At 38.7% G+C, this 27,573-nt stretch overlaps 1 protein-coding gene across 1 annotated transcript in view; it reads right to left on the reverse strand.

Annotated features, from left to right (window-relative positions):
• The window catches only part of FAM135B (family with sequence similarity 135 member B), a 120,180-nt gene extending 100,859 nt beyond the window's left edge, over positions 1 to 19,321 (reverse strand). Inside the window, exon 1 of the mRNA XM_042869670.1 lies at positions 19,245 to 19,321. Within this exon, the coding sequence (XP_042725604.1) occupies positions 19,245 to 19,321 (77 nt within the window). The remainder of the gene's footprint in view (positions 1 to 19,244) is intronic.
• Positions 19,322 to 27,573: the final 8,252 nt, after the last annotated feature.

Raw genomic sequence — 27,573 nt, forward strand, 5'->3', positions numbered from 1 at the left:
GACCTGCAAACTAGCTTCATGATGAAAACATGAAAATTAAAAAAAAAAACAATACTTTTCTATCTTTCAGGTGTATTTCTGTTTTCCCATCAGTAAGACAGATTGGAAGCATTGCCATGAAAGATTTTGTAACTCTGCATCAAACAAAAAAGGATATTCCTCACTCATGGCAAAAAAACAAACAAACAACAACAACAAAAAAAACAGTTACGTATCTGACAAGTCAACAGTATTTCACTAAAGTGGTCTATAAAGTGCGTTAGTCAAATAGTGCAGTGTCCATCCTCTATACCTTGTGGTCTATTCTGCATAGGATTTGGATAGCATATTGTTTTTGGTGGGTTCTGTATGGTATTCAAAGAAGACAGAATAAGAGAAGGTAACAGTTTTCCGCCTAGGAGAGAGGAAAGAGATACAGAATCATGAAGGTTGGAAAAGGCCTCTGTGATCATCTAGTCCAGCCATCAACTCATCCCCAGCATGCCCACTAAGCCATGTCCCTATGTGCTACATTTACCTTTTTTGTGAAAACCTCCAGGGAAAGAAATTTCACCACCTCCCTGGGCAGCCCATTACAAAATCTCAACCACTTTTTCTGAGAAGAAATTTTTCCTCATATCCAACCTGAACATCCCCTGGAGCAGCTTGAGACCATTACAACTAGTTACCTAAGAGAAGAGGCCAAACTCCACCTTACTGCAACCTCCTTTCAGGGGACTGTAGAGAGTGATAAGGTCTCCCCCAAGCCTTCTTTTCAACAGACTGAACAATTCCAGTTCCCTCAGCCAGTCCTCATAAGACTTGTGCTCCAGACCCCTCACCAGCTTTGCTGTACTTCTTTGGACATGCTCTGGGGCCTCAGTGTCTTTGTTGTTATGAGGGGCTCAAAGTTTAACACAGTATTCAAGGTGTGGCCTTGTAAAAGTGAAAGTAAAAGTGCCTTCAAAAGTAGACAACCACCTTCCTGCCCCTGCTGACTTCATTATTTGTGATACAAGCAAGTATGCCATTGGTCTTCTTGGCTGCCATGGGGAGACCCGTGGGAGCAGGGTGTTCCTGAAGGGAACAGAGCAAGGCAGGGCCATGTGTGAGGAGCAAGAAATGTGATTACATTAAATGCACTATTATTAAAAAAAAAAAAAAAAAAAAAAAAAAAAATCATTCCCATTCTGTTGCATTTTGAAGTGATTAAAAAATGTGTAAAACACAGCTTATTTCAGAACATCTCATTTGTTGGATTTTTCTTTAGTATCTACACACACGTCTGCAAACATCAGTCACAATACTTTTTCAATGGAATGATATTTAAAAGAAACCTTTGTGATCAGCTCTACCACAGGGTCCCAGTAGGGTGTTAAAGAACCCCAGAAAACAGGAGTGAGAAGATGTCGCACAGGAACTACTGTAGGCTGTCAGTGCTCCTTCCCAACCTTCATCACCATTCCCACTAGCAGCATTTCCTTCCCACTCTTTTGGCAGCAGAAGGAACAACTTGGGCAGCTCATAAGTGAAGGTGGCAAGACAAAGGCTTTCCTCAGCCCTCAGTGCTTTGTCTTACAGAAACACTGAGTGAGCTGACAGGTCTAGTGGGGAGCAACTGCCATAATGTCTGCAGCTGTTGTGCCAGGGCACAACAGCAGTTTAGTCAGACACAACTATCACATTCCTATCCAGACTTCCTTTATCACATTAAGTTTCCACAATTCTCAGCACAGAATTATCCTCAGGCTCTTTAACTTTTGATGAAGGTAGATCTAAAATTAATAGAAAATGAGAAGAGCAATCCAAATCCTCCTTGCAGTATAATAATGTAGCCCTCATCTCTAGCTTGAGGGCACAGTTGATATACTGCAAGCTGCCCACCTACAGTGAGGCTGTAGAGACAAGTAGGCAAGTAAAAAAGGAAATTTTCCAGTTATAAATGTTTGGTGGTCCCCTTTCCCTTTCCCTTTCTCATCTTTTCTCATCTTTTCTTTTCTCATCTTTTCTCTTTTCTATTCTTTTCCCAGAAAATCCTGTTGTAACAATAAATTGTGTTAAGCTTTATAAACCTACAGAGTATATGTGTGATTCATTATCATCCAAGCAAACAGTATACAAAGGATCTCAATATCTTGCTGAAGATGCTTAGCATGTCCCAAGATCAAACACAAATACATGCTGAGCCCAAATAGAAATCTTGAGCCCAAGATGTAGGGCTGGAAACTCTCAAACTAAGTGGGCCTGAATAAAATGTGGAAGATATAATACCTTTTGGCATTCAAACCCTAAATTTAAGAAAAGAGCTCCCATACTTCAGCGTGTTACTGAATCAAAGCATATACTTGGCTCTTGATACCTTTGATGCAAGGCTTTCATTTGGATCCAGGTAAGCCACAACCTTGATCATTTTTATACTTCTATCTTCTTGTACCTTTTCATCAGATCACCTTTTTTTCTGCAGAACCTTGTGCCTCTATAGGCCATAAAAGCTCCAGGCCCTGCATCCCTGCAGCTCTTTGACAATTACACCAACTAGCACTCTTTACATCTCCTTTTACACTCACCTCAGGGGTTCTTGCCCTTTCACGCTCACCAAGGTAGCAGTGCTGTCTTTAATTTGGTCCCATATCCATACTCTTAAAGCAATCAGCCATTTTCTTCCATTTCAGACAAGTTAGAGGTGAAGAAGAGCAGGTAGTGGAATGATGAACAGCAGAGTAAAATGAAAGTAGACATGCTTTATTGTTGTCGAAGAGAGGTTGGCAAAGGAAAGGGCAGAAAAATTAGGACCCTAATAAGGATATGAGCACTTATATTCTTTTCTCAAAGGCAATGAGAAACCTTGGAAACATGGTTTAATTTAGTCTCAGAGTCAAGTAGTAACATTTTTCAATCTGTTTTTAAATTATATGAGCAGCTAGAGATGGAAAGATTTTCAGTTCTTCTAGCTGAAGCATCTGAAATATCTGACGCTGAAATAATCTCAGAGATACATAACCCTTAGCTGTTCTGGGTGTCAAGAAGAGGCACTCTATGGAAATTATTTAATAGATATAAAAGGAGATGAATGTTTCTGAAGGTCATTCTTTTCATTCTTAGTTCAAATGGTTACAATACAGTTTGTTTTTTTTTTTTTTACAAGCATAAGATGCACAGCCAGACAAACATGGTGACTCTCATGACTTCTGAAGTTTTTCTGTAACATTTGTAAACTGAAATGTGTATGCAGGTGTTTAGATTTGGAAAAGATAACAGAAAACGATAACCAGAAAACAGCTTCTCAGAAGGCTGAGAAAGGCTGCACCTTTAAAAAGCATACAAACCTTTTCATGGTATGATTCTCACATCTTCCCAGAAGACTGAAAGCCAAAGTGATCTTGCAAACTCACTGGAGACATAATGGATATATCTAACCTAGCAGACCAGGAAGATATTTTTCAGTTCATGCACAACCTGGCAATTTTCCAATCCCAAATGAATACAAAACCTGGGTGTCTTCCAGCTATTGTCCCTGAGTTTGTTTCCAAAAGAAGGAAGCCTGGGAACATGACCAAGGTGAAGATACAGCATGATCTGACACACAGTGACTCATGACAGAGTGACTACATCAGTGGGCAAGGGTAGGCAATTGGTGTCCTCTACCTAGACTTCTATAAGGCCACTGACACACTCTCACAAAACATCCTTGTCACTAAATTGGGAAGATATGTATTTGAAGGGTGGACTAGTTAGCAGATAAGGAATTGGCCAAATGGCCACATTCTAAGAGGTGTAGTCAATGGCTCAATACCCTTGTGGAGGTCAGTGGGTTTTTTGAGGCATCTGTACTGGGACCTGTACTGCTTAATATCTTCATTAACAATGCAGACAGCAGGACTGAGTTTAAGGGAGATAGAAGGAGGAAAACAAAGGTTTTCCTCAAAAACCAAACCAAACAACATAACACAAATGAAACACAAACTTTTGAAGAGGCAACATCTTCCCTTACATAACTACCTAAGATGTTTGAGGTGGTCCAAGAGAGAAATTTCCTCCTGTTCTCTTTCAAAGTTTAGTTCTCATAATTCACTACAACTTGACTTTGTCCTGTTAAAGAGAATGGAATTGCAATGGTTCAGCTCTTTTGCAAATGTGGTTCTACATTCACAATGACAGTCATATTGAAAAGCACAACACAGATTGGGATGTGTCTACATCTCACATGGTACAACTAAAATAAAGGATAAAAAAGGCAGCATTTCCTATTCTAAAAGATTAAAGACATCAGTACAGGATCAAAAATGAACACTCATGCAACTATGAAATTCAGAGACTTCATGGGATTTCATGAGTGAAAAAAAAAACAGCAGGTTTTGTACCACAGGTTTTTCCCACATCAAGATTGAAGATGACCAAATCATTGCTCTCTGAAGAAATTTTCCTCCTCCTCCTCCTCCTCCTTCTCTTTACACCCTTCTCCTTATTTTTCTCATTTTTACTTCTTTCACTCTAGATTTTCTTCTCCATTGTTTCAGAAAATGTGCCATCCTTATTTCCTCCCACTCACTCCATACAAATAAAATTAGTAAGTGTGAGAACTTACCCAAATTTACCTATTTTTCTCGCTGAACTATTGGCAGTACTGAAGGAACTATTACCCCTCTTCCAAGAAAGTTGAATAGTTTTTTTCTAAAAGTACACTCAGTGCTGGAATAAACCTTACAGCTCTGGAGATTGAATTATTTCTTTCTGTTGAATGGATGCATCATTAACAACTGCAACAAAAACTCTCTTCGGAATGTTTTTGCTGATACAAATTCTCTCTCCTTTACAGAAAGTCTGTACAGAATAGTGAATAGAGTCTTGATTCCCAACTGCTTCATGAATCTGCCACCTCTGCTAAAGCTCTGACCTTCTTTTTGAGGTAGTCCTCAAAATGTTAATCATGTAAAAATTCAGAAAAAGGTGTTCCAGAAATATTTTCACAGTATGAATTTTTTTTTTTAAAAGAAGACAAAATAGAAGCAGAGCAGAAACAAATTATACAACCGCATCTGAGATACCACCAAATTGTGGAGGTGCCTGGAGTTCATAGCTCCTTAAGCTTACATGAGTAATATCTCCAAAATGGTTGCAAATATGCTCTTTCTGTGAGCAGAACATGGCATCACACCACATCCTTCTCTCTAAATTAGAGAGGTATGGATATGAAAGTTGGACAGTTCAATGCATTAAGATGTGGTTGGCTGGATGCAGCCAATGGGTTCTGCTCACCAGTTCTATGTCTGGGTGAATGAAAAACTTAACATGAGCCAGCAGTGTGCTCATGCAGTTTGGAAAGCAAATGGCATACTGGGCTCCACCAGAAGAGGGGTGGCCAGCAGGGACAGGGAGGTGCTCTTGTGCAAGAGCTACTCTGCTCTTGTGAGGCCCTTTCTGGAATACTGTGTCCAGGTCTGGAGCCCCCAGTACAAGAAAGACAGACAGCTGTTGGAGAGGCTACAGAGGAGGGCCACAAAGATGATCAGAGAGCTGGAGCACCTCCCCTACAAAAAAAAAGGCTGAGGGAGCTGGGCTTGTTCAGTCTGAGGAAGACTGCAGGGTGGCATCATTGCAGCTTTCCAGTACCTAAAGGGAGCCTATAAACAGAAAGGGACTCAACTCTTTGAAAGGGTAGACAACTGCAGGACAGGGGGAAATGTTTTTGAGTTGAGGGAGGGAGGGAAGATTTAGGTTGGATGTCAGGGGAAATTCTTCACAGAGAGGGTGGTGAGGTGCTGGAACAGGCTGCCCAGAGAGGTTGTGGATGCCCCATCCCTGGAAATACTCAAGGCCAGGTTGGATTGGGCCCTGGGCAACCTAGTCTAACATTAAACGGGGAGGTTGGTGGCCCTGCCTGTGGCACTGGGGTTGGAGATTCATGATCTTTGAAGTCCCTTCCAACTCAGGTAATTCTGTGGTTGGAGGCTAGTCACAAGCAGTGTCCCCCAAGAGTCAGTCTTAGGACTGGTGCTCTTCAACATCTTTATCAGTGACATAGATGATGGAATTGAGTGATGATGGAATCAGTTTGCAGATGACACCAAGCTGAGTAGTCTGATCAATACATATGAGGGAAGGGAAGCCATCCAGAGAACATGGACAGGCTGGAGAAGTGGGCCCATGTGAACCCAACGAGGTTCAACAAGGCCATGTGCAAGGTGTTGCACTTAGGTCAGGTCAATCCCAGGTATTTAGACAAACTGGGGAAAGATCTCCTGTGCAAGAAAATGTAACTGAGTCACCAAAGAGCTTATCAGACTATTAGATAGACTGTATCACAGTGAAAACTTGGGAGACTGGAGTGTAACACAGAAAACAAACAGCGAGTTGAGTCTAGGGATAAACAGTAGGTTCTTCTGTATGCATTGCTAATCTTGTCACTCTTGAGAAACCTTTCATCCTTCAGCACTGTTCTCTAGGAGAAGCTAGGGCCAATTAACTGATTAGAGGAACAGGAATTTCTTGTTTGTAAGTGAATGGTATATAAGATGTATGTTGAACACAACTATTCTGATGCTACAAGAAACTGAGAGAACTCTCTAACTGGACTGAGCAACGACAATCTCCTTGAGAGCAGCTCTGTGGAGAGGGACTTCAGGGTCCTGGTGGATGAGAAGCTGGACATGAGCCAGCAGTGTGCGCCTGCACCCTGGAAGGACAACTGTGTTCAGGGCTGCATTAAAAAAGGGGTGGCTAGCAAGGAGAGGGAGGTGACTGTCCCCCTCTACTGGGCTATTGTGAGGCTCCATCTGTAGTACTGTGTCCAGGCCTGGAGTCCCCAGTACAGGAAGGACATGGAGCTCTTGGAGCGGGTCCAGAGGAGGGCACTGAGATGATCAGTGGGCTGGAGCACCTCTGCTATGAGGAAAGGTTGAGGGAACTGGGCTTATTTAGCTTGGAGAAGAGAAGGCTCTGGGGTGACCTCATTGTGGCCTTCCAGTACCTGAAGGGAGTGTATAAACAGGAGGGGAAACAGCTGTTTACATGAGCTGATAGTGCTAGGACAAGGGGGAATGGTTTTAAAATAAGATGGGAGATTTAGGTTAGATATTAGGAAGAAGTTGTTCACACAGAGGGTGGCGACAGAGATTGCCCAGAGAGACTGTGGATGCCCCATCCCTGGAGGCATTCAAAGCCAGGCTGGATGTGGCTCTGGGCAGCCTGGTCTGGTGATTGGAAAATCTGCACATAGCAGGGGGGTTGAAACTAGATGATCATTGTGGTCCTTTTCAACCCAGACCATTCTATGATTCTGTGGTTTTCTATCTAAATAATGAAGAATAAAACCTATATTTTCTTCAATCAAAATGCAGTAATCAAGTACTCCTCAATAATCATACCGTTTCAGACCAAGTTTGTAAAGAGTCCTTTTAGAAATGAGAGGGCTGATACTTTTCTGCAGTTATTTTGTAACCTAAGTCTCAATACAGCTGGGTCCAATTCCCTCCTATGTCTGAGATCATCCGTGTCTTTTCTGTGCATTTCCATATGGTACTATTTTCATTCCTGCTGAGGCTCTTCCTGTTTTCATTGAATAAAAATATTAATTGGATCTCAGATCAGCATTGTAAAATAGACACATGCTTATACCTACAAATCTTCATCCTGCTTGAGAATATAATTATTCACCCAATTAGTTTCCTCCATTCGCTACATATCAGATAAATGAACCTAAATTGAACTTGTAGATTCTATCCTGGAAAACAAAGTACCTAAATATCTGATAACAATAAAGACACCATCAGACATAAGACCCATCATAGGTCTGAATTTTCCACATCTTAAATGAAATGATCTGCACTAAATCTGAATGCATAACTATTATTCCCGCTGGCACAAGTAAGTCTTCTTTCCACATCCAGCAGCTGAGCAAGACAGAATTGCCCTTACCTGAGAATCATAGTCATTTGAGTTGGAAGGGACACTTAAAAGCCACATAGTCCAATTCTTCTGCAATTAACAGGGACACCTACAACTAGACCAGACTGCTCAGAGCATGGTCCGATCTGACCTTGAATGTCTCCAAGAACAGGACAACCATCTGCCATCTCTGGGCAAACTGTTCCACTGCCTCATAACCTTTATGATAAAAAACAAACAAACAAAAAAAAAAACTTCCTATATCCAATCTAAATTTTCCCTTCTTTAGTTTGAAATTCCCCTTGTCCTATCACAACTGACCTTGCTAAAGAATCTGTCCCCTTCTTTCCTATAGCTCTCCTTTAGATATTAAAAGGCTGTTCTCAGACATCCACAGAGACTTCTCTTCTCCAGGCTGAACAGCCCCAGCTCTCAGCCTGTCCTCCTAAGGGAGGTATTTCATCCCTTGGACCATTTTTGTGGCCTTCCTTTGGACACACTTCAATAGGACCTTGTTTCTCCTGTACTGAGCACTCTGCATCTGAATACAGTACTCCATGTGAGGCCTCACCAGAGCAGAACAAAGGGGCAGGATCATCTCTCTCGATCTGTTAACCACTTTTCTTTAGAGGCAGCCCAGGTTATGGTTGGCTTTCTGGACTGCAAGGGCACATTGCTGGCTTATGTTCAGCTTGCCATTCACTGGTACCCTGATGCCCTTTCCCTTACATTCCCTAGCTTGTACTGATAGCAGCTGTTGCCATAATCCAAGTGCAAGCCATTGCATTTGGATTTTTTTGAACCTTATGCGGTTCACCTGGGCCCACTCCTCAAGCTTGTCTAGATCTCTCTGAATGGCATCCCATCCCTCAGACGTGTTGACCACACCACATAGTATTAAATTGGTCAGCAAAAATTTCAGAAAATGAATTAAAAATCCACAGCATCCTCAGCAATTTTGCTGTTCACTGGCTGCAGACATCACACCAAACAGTCATATTATAAACTGACTTCTCATTTGTTGCAGGATACTGTTATAAAGATTTATCATGCATAACCACATGAGAACAAGAGATTACTAAAGAACAGTTCATTTTTTCGGATGCATTTTATTTGTAATACCTTTCATTGGCAGATGTTATCCCACAAATGAATGACTGCTCTGAAGTAACAGAGTGGACATAGATTGATGGGAGAAATTGATCTGCATTTGTTAATGCACTTTTGCTGCAACAAGTACATTAAGTAATTAAAGTGCTAAAACAGATCTTCCCATCCAGACACTCTATATAGTCAACTCCATTAAAGCAGGGACAAAGGCCAATTGTTTTTTTTGTTGTTGTTTTTTGTTTTTTGGTTTTTTTTTTTCTTCTCGCTGCATCTCAAGTGCACCTTGTCTGCAGTACAGACTCTATATACTTTGATTTCATCCATAGAATTAAACTACCCAGTTACACAAGCAGTTATTAACATAAGGCATCTCTAAAGGATGAAGCATCAAAAAGAGTAATGATTTTGGGTTCCTCACCAAAGCCATCTTAAAGACATCTGATATGGAGATAGTGTACAAGTTTCCTCTCTGAAAATTAGACTTTGGGATGATTTAAGCAGAATAAAAAAATATCTGGAAAACAGAAGCCAAAGACAGTCTGGGACAAACTTTCCCCTGGCCAATAATGTTTTCTATAACCTCATCATCTGAGCACTTGTGATTGTATTCTACTCTTGGGAACAATCTTCTGAAAAATTATTACTATTCCCATACTTGCAGATAATAGCTGAAGAACTGAAAGGCCGTTCAGACCCACTTCAAGAAATTTCCTAGACTCATCACTTACTCCAGTACATAATAAAAGTCACAGATCACTTGGGTTTGGTGCACGTACAGTTGGAAGATTAGCGTGGTAAGGATGGTACTTCACAGGTATTATAGTAGGAAAGATTACCATGGTGAAAAAGAAACAATCAAGGAAGAAACCTCAAAACCTCACATTTTTCTTTGTTGAACCTCATTAAGTTCACATGGGCCTACCTTTTGAGTTTATCAGGATTCCTTCGGATGGCATCCCTTTCTTCTGCAAACCCAACTTCACTTCAACCCATATGAGCCACATTCAACACTTGTCCTTCTCCAATAGTCAGAATCAGCTGAGTCATTTGGTGAGGAAGAGTGTGCTCACTTTACTTTGCTCACGTTTCCCACGTGGGAGTGCAGCTGATCTTTCTTGGTCATGAATGCTAGAATCATGATTAGTCATTAAAACAAATGATTTATAAGTACACATTGCACAACGTTCAGCAAATTGGCCTCTGTGGAGTTACAGTTTGAGAAAGAAAAAAAAGTACGATTTAGTGGAGCAAAATATTCACTTTCTAGCTTTCTTTCTGAAAGTATTCTGTGTATCAGCTTTTTCTTATTTGTAAAATAAAAACAGCTTGAACTAAGGAAAGACATTTTGAAGGATAAGTGAAGGTTGTAAAGTGATTTGTGGTACAAGGATAAAAGGTGATGATACTTATGCAGAGCACAGTTTGGTATAAATATTCTGTCTACTTGGGTGGAAAGTTTCACACACACCAGGAAAATTCAGGAGTCAAGAGGTAAGGATGCAGACAGAGAAGCTGTGGTGCTTTCTCTTGAAAGACAAACATTAAAATATATCATACAGACAGTGATAGCCAAGAGGAATGTCATGCAAACAGATGGAATTCATTCTTTTAGGAAATGAAATGCAAGGTGTGATGTTAGATGAAAATCTTAGGGGATAACACAGTTAAGAAGATAAGAAGAAAATAAAGTGAAAATCTGGGGGTTTAGACACCATTTAAAGCTAATCAGTCATCAACTTGCAAGACAGTTCATTCCATTGCCTATAACTTCAACAACTGGCTACCATAAATTTTTCTTCAAAGCTTTTGGAGTTTAACTGGGCAGTGCTTTGCTACTTTTTAATAAATATACTTCATAAAACAAAAACATAAAAAAATTCTTAGAATCAGAAGGCATTAAGCACAGCATTGAAAACCGGTTTTCTCTGGGACAGGGAAGGAACTAGACTTCCAAGATGACGAGGATCTGGACTCAGAAATACCAAGATTTAAGGGGTGGAGAACTGAATATCAGTGGAAAGCAGAATTTAGTCTTATTTGTGAGATGCATTTCTCAGCTAAAATAATGTTTGAATGTTAATAAAATCAACATGTTTCGAGCTACAATTTAGACAACTAGAAGAACTACCGGGAACCATGGTTCTGACAATAAACCACTAGAAACTACTAACTTACTACAAAGGCTAAAACTGAGTTACGCGAAGGGATGTTGCTCAAGGTAGATGTCTCTGTTTTTTGAGGAAAATTAAGATCACAGTCATCCTAGACTCAGGGATTAATTTAATCTGAAGGGGACATGGAACACCATCAGCTCAGCATCTATTCAAAGCAGGATCAACACTGAATTCAGAGCAGATTGCCTCTGGCCGTGTCCAGTCAGGTCTTGAACATCTCAAAGGACAGAGATTCTAGTCTCTCTAGACAAGTAATTCCAGTGCTTGACTACTCTCATAGGATTTTATGTTCCCTTCTAACCAGCAACTGTAGGAAAGAACCAGGTTTAGCTATTCTCTGAACAGCTTGTCCTATATTTAAACACTACATTTGCTAGTGACAATTATGCCACACTTTCTCTAGAGATATGCACAGAGTGTAACAATGTGATAACACATTCTGAACACAGACAACTTCATCTGCCTCAATTAGTTGCTGTTTGCAAAGTGCTTAAGTGAGGAAAAATGCCAAAAGGGCAAAAATGCACTCTCGCATGAAAAAATGGAGAATAACTTCCCATTACTTAGCATCTTATAGTTATTTTATTACTGGAGCTGTCCATTCAGTAATTTATGGCACTCTTCCTCTTGTTTAGAATAGTTGTATTGTCACTGTCTGTGCTGCTGTAATGTTTCCATTCTGTTCTTGTTCAGTTCAGTTCTTTCCTTTCCCTTATGCAAAAACAGAGGCACAGATGTGAGTGACTCCCACTGGTAGACACTGGTCCGTCTGTAGCTTTATGAATTAGGAGCCAAAGCCAAGATTTGAAGTGTATCTCTGTACAAATGTAAATTATGTTGGGTGAAGTCAAAGCTGTTTTCTGACATAATTCACTCAGAAAGTCGTCAAAGGAGCAATGTAAATGTCACTTGATCTGTGGTGACATTTACTTTCCTTGGAGAAATAGTATCCAGTTGTTAAAGGAGCAAAGGTTTTTTCTTTGGTCAACGAATTACAACTGCTAGTCCACTCTTTCTTTCTTTCAAAATAGAAGGCTTGCAAGGATTCCCCTTGCTTTCTAGTATTCCAGAACTGATTACCAGCAAGGGTTGGTAAACACTTGAGATCCTAGAGTTAGTGTAAAAAATATAGATTTTTACATATAAATGAATATGAAACCATTTGGGGAAGATACTACCTTCTACGGTTTCCAGAGCATATATAAGCATTAGCAGGTTAGTATTAAACAATACGAGTTTCTTCTCTAATTGCCTGACTCCAGGAAACACATCTTCTAAAAAAGTGTAAGATCTGCATTGAATGCATAGGCATTGCCAAAGGCTCAGTTACAAATTGGCACAGAAATTTTATTTAGTCCTTACTTAATATTAGGTATCACAAAAAAGCTTCTTCACAAGCAAGAGTTTCAGAGATACATTGCTTGCCAGCCGCTAAATCAGAGAAGACATACTGCAGCAAGCTGATGGAGACACCTATTAATGTCAATGGTTTTGAACAAGGCTATAGAAGCCTGAATAACTTAAAGTGCCATATAGTTTGAATTGATTTCCTGAGTACTTATCAGTCTTGAAAACTGAGACTGGAAGCACAGTGAAAACCATGTATTTTCTGAGATGCAGATGCTTGTATCATTTTATTCATCTGTTGTTCACAACCAATTGCTGACAAGATCATTACAAAGGATCCTTTCTGCTTTGTACTGGCTTTGTCTAAACATCCAAAATTTTAAATCCTTCTTTAATTACTAACACATACATAAACACACCAGTTGACGACTTTTTTTTTTCTTTCTTTTTTTTTTTTTGGCTCATTAATAATGAAATTTTTATATTATACATGATAATCACTAATATCTGAGCAATCCTCAGCAGTGCTTCCAACAACACTGAGGTCTATCATATATTTTCTCTGTTATTCTCCCCAAGAGAGAATTCAAGAGAGAATTTCAGCAGCAGAGGTTTTCCTATTTTGACTGTTCTAACTATACTCCGAGCACACACACTCTATGTATTGTGTACTCTTGTCAGAGATGGCAGATCAGCTGTAACACGCCTCACCCTTGGAAATAATCCCTTATCCTTTAAGGGTTCACTGCACCACTCCAGTCAGGCTCAGGGAAGAGGTTGTCTTTCATGCAGATACATTTTCCATTTCTGATACAAAGTTCTACTCTGCTTAAACAAAAAAAAAATGCTTATCATATTCAATCCTGAGGTAAAGAATCCACCTATAACTAGATTCTGGTCACTGACTGCAAAGCATTATGAAAACAGTAAGTTATCCTCTGCTTCCTACACTGGCTTCTTGCATGATGGAGCACCCAAACTGATCACAATAACCTTTGTGGAGTGCTTTGTAGCAATGGTAATTCCCTAAAAAACATTCTGCTGCTCTGAATAATTGACACTAGAATATTTGTGAGAGGCTATCTCCTAAGCAAACAGAGATAGCAATATCAGTAAGACATGTTATTGACCTGGGCTATTATCAGCAAGCTGCCTAGGGACAGTTCTAAGCTGCTGGTCAGACAGATCAGCTATGGATACATATATCTTTCACCAAAGGATAGAGAGCCCTACTCTACAAGAAATTATCCTCTAACTACTAGCTTGTGTCTTATTTAGGTTCATTTTTTCCTTTTTCAGCCACTTGCTGAACCACTATAGAGTGACACAGATATACAGCAGATGAATTTTCGTATTCTCTGCAAAATGTTGCCTGATTTTATACCACCTGGCTAGTTGTACAATCTGCAAACATTTCACAAAAAAGGTGGAAAAGACACAAAGGGAAATGACCAAAGCAGAGCACAGAAGAAGGAGGTCCAGCAGACAGGGCATGGTTTTTATCACTGTACACTGCATTTCAGGAAGGACAGATGGAGGTTTTTCTCCATATCTAGCAGGTGAAAAATCTCAGAGTCCTGAGTACCATCTATTCTACCAGATACCATCAGATACTCCGAGTACTGAATACCATCTTTTCCTATGAGACAGAACAAGAGGTAATGGCTTTAACTTGTGCCAGAGGAGGTTCAGGTTAGATATTAGGAAAAAAAAACTTCTCTAAAAGATGGATCAAGCATTGGAACAAGCTGCCCAGGGAGATGACGGAGACACCACCTGGAGGTTTGCAAGAAAAGGGTAGACGTGGCACTGAGGGACATGGTTAGTGGGCATGGTGGTGATGGACTAGATAATCTTAGTGGTCTTTTTCAACCTTAGTGATTCCATCATTCCATTTCTATCCAGGCCCTTTATTTCTGAATTCAGATTGCTGATATTGCTGTGATTGATTGTGATATTGCTGTAGGTAGCTGACAAATTCAAATCCATTAGGTATTTAGATATCTCTGTAAACAAAGAAGTGACACAGAACAGCGACACGTAAGGTTAAATACATTAGATATTGCTTATTTGAAGGAGAAAGATAATTTCCAATGTTCAATACTGATAATATTGGTCATCATATAATGGAGTTTGCTGAGAAGATGTTCTGCACCTGCAGAACAGTCTTTTAAGTTATGTTTCATCCTGCTTCAATCTCTTCTCCCTTTCACTGGCAGTGGAAAGTCCACCTATCATCAGTAATCAGTAAGAAATTGAAGGTTGCAGCACTGACAGACAGATAAGAGATATCATGACTGTCTTGACCAACAGTCATGAAAATAAATTACTATATATTATTCTCCAAAAGCTGGGCATTTGCTGTCCTTTGGGATGTTGATATTTAGCTGTCTGAGCACCTGCACCCCAGTTGCTTTCATGAATACAGGTTGGTGATGCAGTTTTTAATCCTGTATGTTCAGTGCATAAGGCTCAACAGCTATCACTACGACTGTCATTGACTTCTTATTTTTGAGCCCTTTACTTCAGAATCTGCTGCCTTACAGTGAAGGTCCGACAAAGAGTCACAGAAATATGTCTTTGTGACAAGAAAAAAAGTCATTTCTGTCAATATATCTGTTCCAAGGGACAGCAATCATTATTCTAGGAAAACATCATTCTGGCATGCCTGTTAGTTCTCTTCATTTTCTTTTTATCTCATTTATATTAAAAAAAATCCATGCATATTATATGCATCTTTCTTTCAGAAATTCTTTCAGAATTTCTTCTGACAGAACCAGAAAAATCAATTAATTGATTTCTGGAAGTCATGGATAATTTTATTTCCTTCTCTATTAAGAAATATCAGAATCAGTCAGCTAATTTTACTTGAGAAAATATCTGTCACCAGTTATTAAGTGGAACGTGATGGAGAGAATTAGGACAGAAAACTTAAAAATACTTTTTCTTCCAGAAGTTGCATTACTTATTACTCTATTTTTCAAACTGCACAGCAAATCCTTGGGCTTGTCCAAAGAAAAGGTTCATTCTTCCTGTATGTCAGTACTTACAGCATTTAAGTATCTGATATTGGCAAATTCTGACATTGTTTCGTTTGTGCTTTAGAAAAAGATAAATTTAACAGCAATAATTGACCAAACTACTTGTAACATATATTTTTCTGATAACTCTTTTTGTTACGTATGCAAGAAACATAAAATCACAATAAGCATTTACAAAAGCCCCTGACTGCTTTCTGTATCAGTCTATATTAACCATTTATACAGGCTAAGAAACATTAGTTTTAGACTGTAAGGCAATGATTAAAATATCACAATGTAGAATTCATGTAGATTAAGGAGTCTCCACTTCTCATGGGAAAGGAGAGATGGCAACAGCCTCTGTGTACTTACACAGTTCAAAATAGCTTCCAGAGAAACCACAAATAGAACCAGAACCATTACTGAAGGACTAACATTTTAAAGCACTTTGGCTGTGTGGCTTTAGGCCAGCAGACTATGTTCTTAATCAGTCTGATTACTAACCAACACCTAATGGCTCCAGAAGGACTGATTCTTCCAGGGTTCTCTAGCTAAACCTTGATGATTTATTCATGCCATTATTTGCACTGAGGACTCTTCTCTCACGGGCTTGCTGTTGGCTCAACTATGCTCTCCAGAGAGTAGAGCTCATCGCTGCCTCTCCACTCCCTGTGAGGAGCTGCAGCCGCCATCAGGCTTCCCCTCAGCTCCTCTGTTCTGGGCTGAGCAAATCCAGGGGCCTCAGCTGTTCTTCATATGCCTTGCCCTCTGGACCCTTCACCAATTTCATAGACCTCCTCTGGACACTCTTTAATAGTTGTATGTCCTTTTGTTGCTTTGCTCCCAGCACTGGAAGTGAACAGAGGGGACAACGCCTCCCCTTGCCCAGTGGCAGTGCTGGGCTTGGTGCACCTCAATGCTTACTTGATGATTGCGGCTGCCAGAGAACACTGCTGACTCATATTCAACTTGCCATCAGCCAGAACTTCCAGATCCCTCTCTAAGGTCCAGAAATACATTGTGAGATATAGTATTGAAATCTTAGCTTAAATCCGAAAGATTATATCTTTTGTCTTTCCTTGGGCAACTAAATGGGTAACCTCACCATAAAAGAAAATGTAGTTAATTCAACAGGAATTTCCTCTCGTAAACTATGACCAATGACTACACTGTCTTTCAGGTGATTTTCAGTAACTCCCAGAATAATCTCCATAATTTTACCAGGCACTGAAGTGAGACTGACAGACCTGCAGTTACTAGGAAAATTTTCTTGCCCTACTTGAAATCTGGGACAACATCCAGTCAAACAATCCAGATTCTCAAGAAGGACAGATAGCCAAGACTAAGTGCTTTGGAAATTTCATTCCTGCGCAGCTATGTTGTACCAACTCAGGAATTTCAACCATACAGCCCAATGTCAATTTGGCACACAAATCTAGTGGTGTTCCACAGAACTTGGTGACTGAAGCTCCAGTCTACTTCTACTGATTTTGTAGCAAGGCTTCTATGTATTTCTAAGGAAATGTAATCATGTCCTTGGTTTTGATTTTTCATTTTTCACTTACTAGCTTAATCATTAATAATGTTCTTCATTGTTGTTCTTGCTTTTGCTGTTAAAAAACCACAGCAGTGTGCTTCCAGATAAATTAAGATTCATTTCTGGTCCACTGCTATCCTGATGGACAACCTTTCACAAATTGCCTTTTTGACCTTCAGTGAGACAGAACGATATTGACTCAATTTACAAGGTACTCAGAGAAGAAAAACACCAGTTAAATAGAAAATTCCTGTTATCATTACTTCTACCATCCTCTCATCCAGAGAGACTATATGTCAATCTAAGATATTCCAGATGTCCACTGTGAATATCAACAACAGTAGTAGGGGAAAAATAACTGCACCCAAGTTAAAATGAAATTTGGCAAAATCATTTACTCATTTTCTTCATATTCTCATACTACAGCGATAAGAGCTACTGAGTAGATGAAGCCAGGCAGATGATGCTGATCAGCAAATGTGAGATGCAGTAAAGGATATTATTGGAAACGTAATTAGTGAAATTATGAAAGAAAAACAAATACATATAATACTGTGCAGGTTACAAAGAAAGAAAAAATTTAATAAACAAATTATTGCAATATAACCTATAGCCCTGCACATGTTTGGAATATTAATCAGTAAAGCAGGGTAAGCACCAGTGGGAGAAAAAAGAAAGGGTAATTAGGAACTCATTAATGTGACAGCAGAATATATTATCTGTGTTAGTGCTAGGCCTACCCTCACACCAGAGATTTGATCTGACTGTCAAAGCCAAAGAAAACATTTCACAGATACAGGTCTATATGATAACAACAAAAAAGGTAGCTCAGCAGTGTGATATGTCTAAGCTTTGAGCATCCTACCACTGAAGTCCAAACAAATCACTGAGGCCACAGATGGGTGCACATTTTCAAATGTGAGGAGGATCAAGTGCATTATTACACTGACCATCAAATTAAGAATCTACAGCCAAGGACTGTCTTCTAAGATCATGAACACCAAGGTACATTAAAATCTTCACTTATAATGCAAATAAACCAAACACCTCAAACACTGAGGATTTTTTTCTGTTTAACATAAGCACTTGTTATAGTCAGAATGCTTTATAATGGAACTGTGACAGATATTCACTTGGAGGCATTAACAGAATGTCAGATGCCAGCTGTTAAAACAGAATACAGCTGTGCTTCCTTCATCCAAGTTCATGGCATCTTTAACACATAATTCATCACAGTAAAAGCAAATAACAAAAAAAGCCTACAACTAGATGGAAACAGTTCTAGCTAACTCATCCCAATACCTGAACCAACTCCATATTTTTGTCACCAGAAATGAAACTCAAGATGGACAAATCAGCTATTAACCATTCCTTTGCAAAACTAAGGCATTAAAGAGTATATGTAATGTGCTGTACACTTCAGTTGTCTTAGATGAAAGAAAATAATACTCCACAAGACCCACAGTTGTCCATGAAGTACATTCTTTTGACCCATCTGGTCAAGTATTTTAGTATATTTTTCCTCACTGAAAAAATGCGGGGTCCAATATGCAAGCAGAACAATTATTCACATTTGGTTAGGCTTCTCCATTCAACAGCTGCTGGGTTAGTATAAAGGCTATCAGGAAAAGTGGTGCAAAAGAATGGGGGCAAAATTTTGAGTAAAGCAGAAGTTGTACGTGTTCTTCTAACTTAAAGGGACATGAAAATACAATATGGCTATCAGAACTAGAACTTCAAGTGAACAGGAATATTCACATTCCCCTCTGAAATGGTGGGGTTAAATTATCATCCATTAAAATAATTAAAATAATAGTTGTAGGATTTACAACTCTACAGTGAATGCGTTTTCATTAAAGTTCAAAGCAGTTACCATTTAGCACAGAGGCTCAGCACCAATCCAGAAGCATTTAAAATGGCTATTGTGTTTATGTCTGAACAGATGCTTAAAATAATTTGGAGCATTACAATACTTTATTACAAAAATAAGTCCATCAGTCTGAGTTTATAGTGAAAGTAATGTACATTGATCCTTCCTGACAGCAGAGAAAACCCAATGACATCCTTCCCTGCTCTGGAGATGGCATGAAATACAACTCTATTTGGCAGAAAATTATCTGTTTTGGTTTGTAACTGTTTTCTGAAAATAACTCTTCTATAATCAGCTGCAAATTAACAGAGACATCAACTCACCCTCTCTGGAAGAGGTCCACATTATGGAATTTGTGTAGCTCCACAGAAAACTCGACTGTACCCTGGACCTCAGACATGATTTTTTCAGGTCATCACCTAAACAACACATATAAAGAGGGATAATAAACATTTGAAGTATTTTTCTTAAAAAATCCTCAACTATCACATTTTGTTTGGCATCTTGGGGTTCATGCAAATCTGATATCAACTGGAATCTTTCCAATTACTTCATTGAGCTCCATCTTCATGAAAACTTCTAAAAACAAGATCAAAGTAGTAATTAAGAGAGCTAAAATATCCAATTAGGCCTAAGGATAGAATGATAATATTATGGAAAGTACAAGAAGAGGCAAAAGAGTAAATAACATATTCTGCGCAAGAATTTCAAAACAAATTTTAATTAACTGTCTTGCTACTCTTACATGGGAAATTGATTTTTTTTTCATCCTATTTTATCAAATGGCAGACATGCAGGAACAAAACAGCCCATTTCCATAAAAGCAGAGGCCAAAAAGACATAACTTTGAGACAGATGAGAATAGAATTCAGGATTCTTGTGCTTTTGACTCCTTCTATGGCTTAACTAAAGATGTGGAAGAGAAGTTTCTAAGGGAATATAAATAATTTATAGAATAATAAATGGAAGAGATTCTTCTAAGGAAAATGTTAACAATCAAGCCACAACAGACAGATCAAGATTTTGAAGCATTACAACCATTTACAGATAATATCTCATACGTCCATTTAACCACAGAATTATTCAGGCTGGAAGAAACATCTGGGGGTCATACCTTACTCAAATAAGATTTACCTACATAAGTTACTAATCTATCACTACTTAACATACCATTGTAAACCCTTGACATTCCCCTTATTGCAGCAGAGACAAGATGAGCTTTTACAGCTTTTAGACAGATTTTGAAATTTCCATTTACTCTTTCCTCCTTCTCTGAAAGTCTTCTTTTGGCAAGCTGTAAGATGTTGCTGTCTGGAAATTGTCTATGACAACAGGGACAAGATAGCCATCAGATTTGTTTAATTAGCACAGTTCAGAAGCACTCACGGGTAGCTTTTTCACAGCAGCCACCTATGAGGGTGTCCCATGTGAGGGCTATTAATAATTCTCGTCTGAGACACACGAGGCTCTAAGGAAACATCAAACTCAGATTTCAAAGGGAAGAATATCCCCATACATGCTAACCTGTAATTTCCATGGCACTCAAAGATTTGACCACTGCCTCTAATGAAACAAGAAAGAAGAGTTTGATATATGAAGGTCTGAGATAAGACTGGCTTGTTACACTATTTTAAATTATGTTTTCTTTCTGGCTGCCCTCTCAAGCACTGGCATTTTCAAAACTAGATATTTCAGAGTTAAAATGTTGATTTTTCATCCACATTCCTCAAACAAGAAACAAGTTAGACATGTTGACTCTGGAAGGACAAGAATGGGACATGCAATATTTGCATTATATGTCTAGGACTATGAGAAAGAAATACAATTGCTATGCTCCCTATCTCCTTATTTTATTTATGTATTTATCTTTACAATTTAAACAGAAACAAGATTAATTCTTTCTGACTTTGCCTTTCTGCACTGCCTGAGGGAATTGCATTCTGCTTATAGGGCATGCAAATACCACATCTTCCTGGTAATGTGTGTGATAGTCTTGGCCAAGCATACAGCATCAAAGCAAATCAGACTGTGTGGGGGAAGCCAAGAGAGAAATCACACAACACCAAGAAATACTTTTGCAAGGTATTCAGTCTTGAGGAGAGTTCCTCCTAAATGGAAGGATAACCTCTAGATGGATTTGTATACTGTTCTCAGGCATATTTCTCCAGACTAAAATATCATGATCAAAGGATATAATTGTACTTTTGAAGACAATGTTTTAAAGAGAGGAGGTGTGAATAGTTGGCCAGTTCATTTAGACAAGCAACAATGTTTTCAAAGACAGAAAAAATGGTGTAAGGCTAAGGTCAGCTAGGGTGAATGAAAAAGTAAAGATTAAATGCGTGGAAATACACAGGCAGGTCTTCAGTCTAATTACTATTTATTTCACTTGCTTTCTACATTTTCAAAGCAGATACAGGAGAACTGTCTTTGGGGGGGGGAGAAAAAAACATCAAGCCACACCAAGCTGGACATCCATCCATTCCACAGGAAAAACAGAGGCTCAGAGCATGTAAATCTACATGTGAAGGCTAGAGGGACTGAGCTGTCTCCAATAGGACCTAGTACCTTGGGTGCATCTGATAAAAGGAGCCACTGGCACACTTGCTCATCAGAGCACTTAGCAAGGTTCAAAGAAAAATTGCTCAGAGACATAGTTCACTGAAATAAAAGCTACAAAATTAGACAAAACAGCTGCAGGCAGCCAAGATGAGGAAAACACAAGTACTTAAAATGATTCACCAAATTTTCACTGCTATACCACATTGCTCCTTAAAACCAGCTGATCACAGATCTTCAAAATGCAGGGCTTGTATAGGACTTCAGACTATCCCTTACTCACTGATTGCTATGGGGAGCAACCTTGGGCTATAAATAGAGGAACAGCTGGTAAAAATAACTCTGAACTGAAGGATGTCGTTACATCAGCATTGAAAAACAACAGAGACTGTTGCCATTACTAAAGAAGTATCATGAATTTATCTAATAAGCAGTTATAGAGAAATACAGAGGTGATTCTTGCTAAGGCTATAGTACATTGGTTCTTCCAAAATGTCCATATTTAAGTTATACTCTGAATTTTCCCAAAGAGCACTGAAGAATATGTAAACAAATTTTCATATAAAGCTAGAAAAAACTGCTTGGGAAGTGTTTTGGCAATATGCTTGTGTAAAAGCAATGCCAACTATCAGTATCAACAGCTTCAAAGCAATGGATTGCTTCATAAGGTGCTGCCATCACCACAGGTTGTGCTGTGCTGTCCTAAGGGCACTAAAGATAACAGGTCGCTACTTTGACAGTTTATCCTTCCAGCAAGAGCTCTGTCCTAGCAATAGATAATTAATTTCATTTGTCATTTTCCTTGTAGCAAGGAGACACTAACTGAAAATGAGAATCTTTTATACATATAAAGCCCTACAAAAATATATATATTGTAGGATTAGAGAGCATCTCACTTGTTCCTTTGAAGGAAGATTTTATACTCTCCACTGCTTTGTTTTCAATAGAAGTAACTTCTGGATTTTTCAATGTATGATGCTAGCTAAAATGCAATGGCTTTATTTACCTTTATCCTCCATTGCCATCAGCAATCTTTGTAACTCATAATGTTTGTGCTATGACATTTTAGATATAGAGTCAACTGGCCAAGCCCCCTGACAGCAGGTGGGTATTGGTTGCATACTACACATACACAATTAATTGTTAAACATCTTGAAGCTAAAAAAGTCCGACAATGCTCTGCTGAGATGGCAATCAGTATTGGCCCAAACCAAGGGAGGAGAAGCAGGGAAGATGGGGACAGCAAAGGGTGGAAATAAGGCCAGGGCACTGCACATTCTGTCAGGCTATGAACTTTCTAGCATTTATGCAATTACATCTGAGTGTAAAACAAACCAGACATCTCTTCAGTGCTTTCACCATCTCTGTCCATCTTTGTCACAGGAGCTGGAAAAAAATGAAAGGGAAAAAAAAAGGAAAATGCCCGAGGACAAAAGAACAAAGCACCATGTGATAAAGGGCAATGACTCATAAACCTCAAAACATTCATTTAGGAGAATAAAACTACCTCTCAGGAAACAGCACATACTATCTCCAGGATAGCATCACTTTTCTTACTGCTTTTAGAGCATGTTTTATTTTCTTGTGATTTTTTTTCAGAAGAGCAGCCTGGTCTAGAGGGAGATGTCCCTGCCTATAGCAAGGGGTTGGAACTAGATGATTTTAATGGTCCCTTCCAACCCAAACCATTCTATGATTCATTCTATGATTCTACAATTAACAGAGTTGGCAATTCTAAGATTCTGGGAGATAGAAATGAGGCAATTTAAATATAGTATGAAAAGATACAAGGAAACAACACAGCTTGTTTAGCTGTGCTAATAGCTAATAGTGCTAATAGTTAAAAATTATTAAATAAAAATTTACAATGTTCTGTATTTTACTCTTGTTCGTTTGAAGAATGGGAGTGTGAGAGCAATGTGTTAGAGCTCAATTTACCGCCAGTTTGAAATGATCACATGAAGTCCAAATTGTTGATTTAACAGTGATTAGAACCTGGAAATCCCAGACAAATAATATATATTTTTAGACCACTTAGGGCCTTCATTTTTATGTATAATGCCTCCTACTTTCCTTAAATATTTTGATTTGTGATGCTAAAGAATCACTGGAAGGTACAATTTTTACTGAAATTATCATAAAACTTCTTCCTTCCTGGTTTTTACTTTAGAGAATTGATTCAAGGATAAGTTTGACTTGTTGAATTAGGCGATCCATCTTACTATAGTGTAGTCAACAAGGGAGAGAATTTACCCTGAGTCAGGGCAAGGCCAATGAAGCATAACAGTCTTGCAGAGTCGCCTTTTGCACAGTTCCAACCGTGTCAAAACAGCTCTACCTGGTACCCAGGCTCCCATGTTCAGGCACAAATACTGCAATAGATTGATAAAATATCTACATGCAATGAAATGCAGAAGTGTTATGCAATGTACAGATTCGCTCAACAATTTGTTCTTAAGTTGAAAATAAAGAATATATGCAATAAAATCTGCACAAATGATGCATATACCCAATTTAGAACTCAACCAGAATGCTCCTTTGTTTGTTCTCTAAGTGCACTTAGGAAAAAATCATAACTTTTGGGTCACTGCCTGGTTGTGATTTTTCTGCTTTAGAATGCATTACTGTTTAGAACTTTGTTTTCAAGTCTCCTTCAAAAAAACTTGTTATTCATAGTCATGAGAAACCTTATAATTCTCTGTTTAGGAGCTATCAGGGGTTACTTTATAAAATCTCCAGTCTTTACAGTCATCTAACATTAACCAGAATAGCTTACAGAATGAGATAGCAACTGTGCAAAAGAGAGCAACGATCCCTTGCAGCTATTTTGCTAAGGTTTTTGATTTTCCAGTTTATTGTAGACCTTTGAAAATTTTCCTCAATCCGAAAGCCAAAATAAAGGCTTGTGACACAGGTAAAAAAAAAAAATGCAAGACTCTTATTCAAACATACCCATTAAATGTGTTTTTTTGTTTTTTTGTTTTTCCCCACCATGTAAGCATCTAGCCTAGTTCAAGATTTTAAAGACTGATCTGTTTTATACTCCACACACGTAACTCAGTTTGGATGTGAGCCCTGAAAAACATCTTTCAATGTTATAAAAAAAAAAAAAAAAAAAAAAAAAACCCACATATGTAAAGTTTCCTGCTTAATATTCTTGGGAAAATCAATATCCACAATTTTGTCAGACTCAGTAGACATATGTTCATAAACAGCGCAATATTGTGAATCACTTTTCCCAAGGTTCATTGATTTCTACCACCAAAATGTTATGAATTAGAGACACAGAAGACAGATAATAAATGAGCCTTAAAAAATGACTCATTACCCAAAGAGTATTCAAAATAGAGCAAATAAAAAAGGAATTGCTTTATTTATGTCTGTGGGGTTTCTTTCACTTACAAGATTATACTTTCTCTTTGGCCTGCTTAAATTCACAAAGTAGCAGTGATACCTAGATCATCGGTTCACACTGAAGAGTGGTGTAAATACTCATTTACAGCAGCAACAAAATGAAATTGCCAGGATAGAAAAAACAGTTGCATGTCACAATAGAGAACCTTCACATCATATCAACGGCCTCAAACATACAGTTCATATAGTCATGGGTGAGAACAGTGCAGCTCAGGAATCTGAACAAAGTGACTTAGTAAAACAAGCCAGAAACTTACTTCAATTCCACTCCCGTTTTGCCTGTGTGACCCATCCATACTGCAGAATTTGCTCAGGTCAGCAAAGCCAGGAAGGCTGAAAACCAACTGTCTAGATTATACCATTCAGAGACTGTTCATTTCAAGGGTATTTAAATGGAGGAATAAATCTACCAGGGAAAAAACAAAAATACCAGGTTGTACCAGAGGATTTGTAGGGCAAAACTGAATCAGGGCCAGAATAAATGTTAGGTGCCAGTAGGCTGCTCTTACAAGATATAAAGCCTTTGAGCTATTAGATGGGATTAAATGTGAACACAGCTGTGCAAATTTAGGTCAAATCACTTGACAAAATGAATAAGATCAACCTCGATTTGTCCTCTGTGATCACGTGCCTGTCAGGACACCAGATCTGAGTTCAGCTCAGCACAAATTACTATCTGCTTACAAAGTTAATAATAACTTGCTTTTAACACCATGCACAAAATGAAATAGCAGGAAAAATTCAGACCACTGAGGGAGAGCAAAGCAGAAGAAAAAGACTTTCACCTGAACTAGCTCCCCACTGCTGCATAATCCTCACTGTACTCCTCACCACTTTACCTCTTCGTTCCCCACACTGTACCTCTGTCTTAAAACATCCAAAAGAAGAGGTTTTAAAGCTTTATGCATGACCAAGAACCAAAACTCAGACATCTATGAACATCATCATCTTCAATCTTCAACAGTTATTTCTCTTATTCCCACTGTTCACCTGAACCTTTTTTTTTTCTGGTATTCTCTTTAACAGTCTTAAAATCATAAAACACTAGAAAAAGCAGCAAGTTATTTGATGCCTACTTAGGAAACAGTCAGAATTACTCATCATTCTCACGCTTGAGTATGATCCTCTCAGTAATTAAAGGAGCTATATTCTTCTTGATCTGGGTTCTTTTATTAGCTTAAACAGGAAATGAGAGCTCTAAAACAGACCACATATTATTCTCTTGCAATTGTAAAACTGCCAAAAACGACTTTTTTTAAAATTCTATTCAAGTTCATACATGACTGATTTCCAGACTCCATGGGCACAGGTCTATACTAAGTACTTGGGAGTATGTCGGGATATTTGACCCCATTCAATTCCTTAGCAACACCTAACTGGCAGTTCTATCTGTCTTCTGAAGGCCATATCTGGACATGATAAACAAGCATACTGAGATCCCCCTTGGAAAATTCTGTAATCAGATGCCGTAGGGGAGGAAAGGTGATGTTTGGAGCTCTTGTTGAGCCATGTGACTGACTGCCTGATTCATTTCTGGTTGGATATCAGAAAAGGTTCTTCACCTGGGAGTTGGCAGGCACTGGAACAGGCTCCCTAGGGCAGTGGTCATGGTACCAAGTGGCCAGAGTTCAAGAAGCATCTGAACAATGCTATCAGATATAGGAACTGATTTTTGGTGATATTGCATGGAGCCAGGACTTGGGCTCAATGACACTTATGGGTACCTTCCAATTCTGGATATTCTATGATTCCATATCTCAAAGAGCTACCTAATTTTGAGGACAAACTATTATGTCAAAAGAGTTGTTACCAAAGAATCCAAATTTAGAGTAAGTGACTAGAGACAGTCTCGTACAGAAAGGCTAATAAATAATATGTTCTTTGGCACTGTTCTGAATGCATTTCCATTTCTGGTCATAGAAAATTTCAATCAACTGTCTAACTCAGCTGTAAACTCAGCTGTCCTTGTCAATTTTTAAGTGCTTATCTTGCATTTTGTCTCATCAAATTCACTTCAAAATTTCACTTGGCAAGTTATTGCCTGCTTTATATGTTCTGAGGACATTTAACTAAGCATATAAGAGCAAGTAGTTTACTTTCATTGCACTGATTATCTTTATTTGTGACAGATGTAAAGCAGATCACTTGCCCGTGAGATTAATGTCACTAACTAGACTTTCCTTCTTATGAACAAGGTGTTTAGAGTCCTGCTACAGTCAATAGAGATCTAGCAAATAGAGTCAACAAGATTCATGTGACCATCAATACCTACTTATTTTTCTTTAATTAACCTCTCTGAAATTAATAACAAAGTAAACACCGACAAAACCTGCCTTGAAGTTTCTCATGAAATCAGCGGAAATTGTGATTCTGTTAAGCAGTTCTGTTGAACCAAAAGATAACAGCACTGCAGGCAGTGCAATGCTCTCACACACTAAGACAAGAGTAGTAAAAGCTTGACAAGGAGTCATGGGTTGAAATGTTGTCACCAAAACTGCTTACAGGCTGGGAGAATGGAGGGAGAAGATAAGGATGGTGGTAAAAGAACTTGACAGAGAGAGACCTTCAGAAGAAACATCAGAACAAAGGTCCTGGGATCTCTGGAAGAGGATGTATTTTTATTACATAAATTAATACAACAATGGTATTTTGCTTTCAGGCCAATTTAAAAAACATTTT

The sequence above is a fragment of the Lagopus leucura genome, unplaced genomic scaffold (genome assembly GCF_019238085.1).
Source record: "Lagopus leucura isolate 7727_CA_CO unplaced genomic scaffold, USGS_WTPT01 Super-Scaffold_100002, whole genome shotgun sequence".
Classification (NCBI taxonomy): Eukaryota; Metazoa; Chordata; class Aves; order Galliformes; family Phasianidae; genus Lagopus; species Lagopus leucura.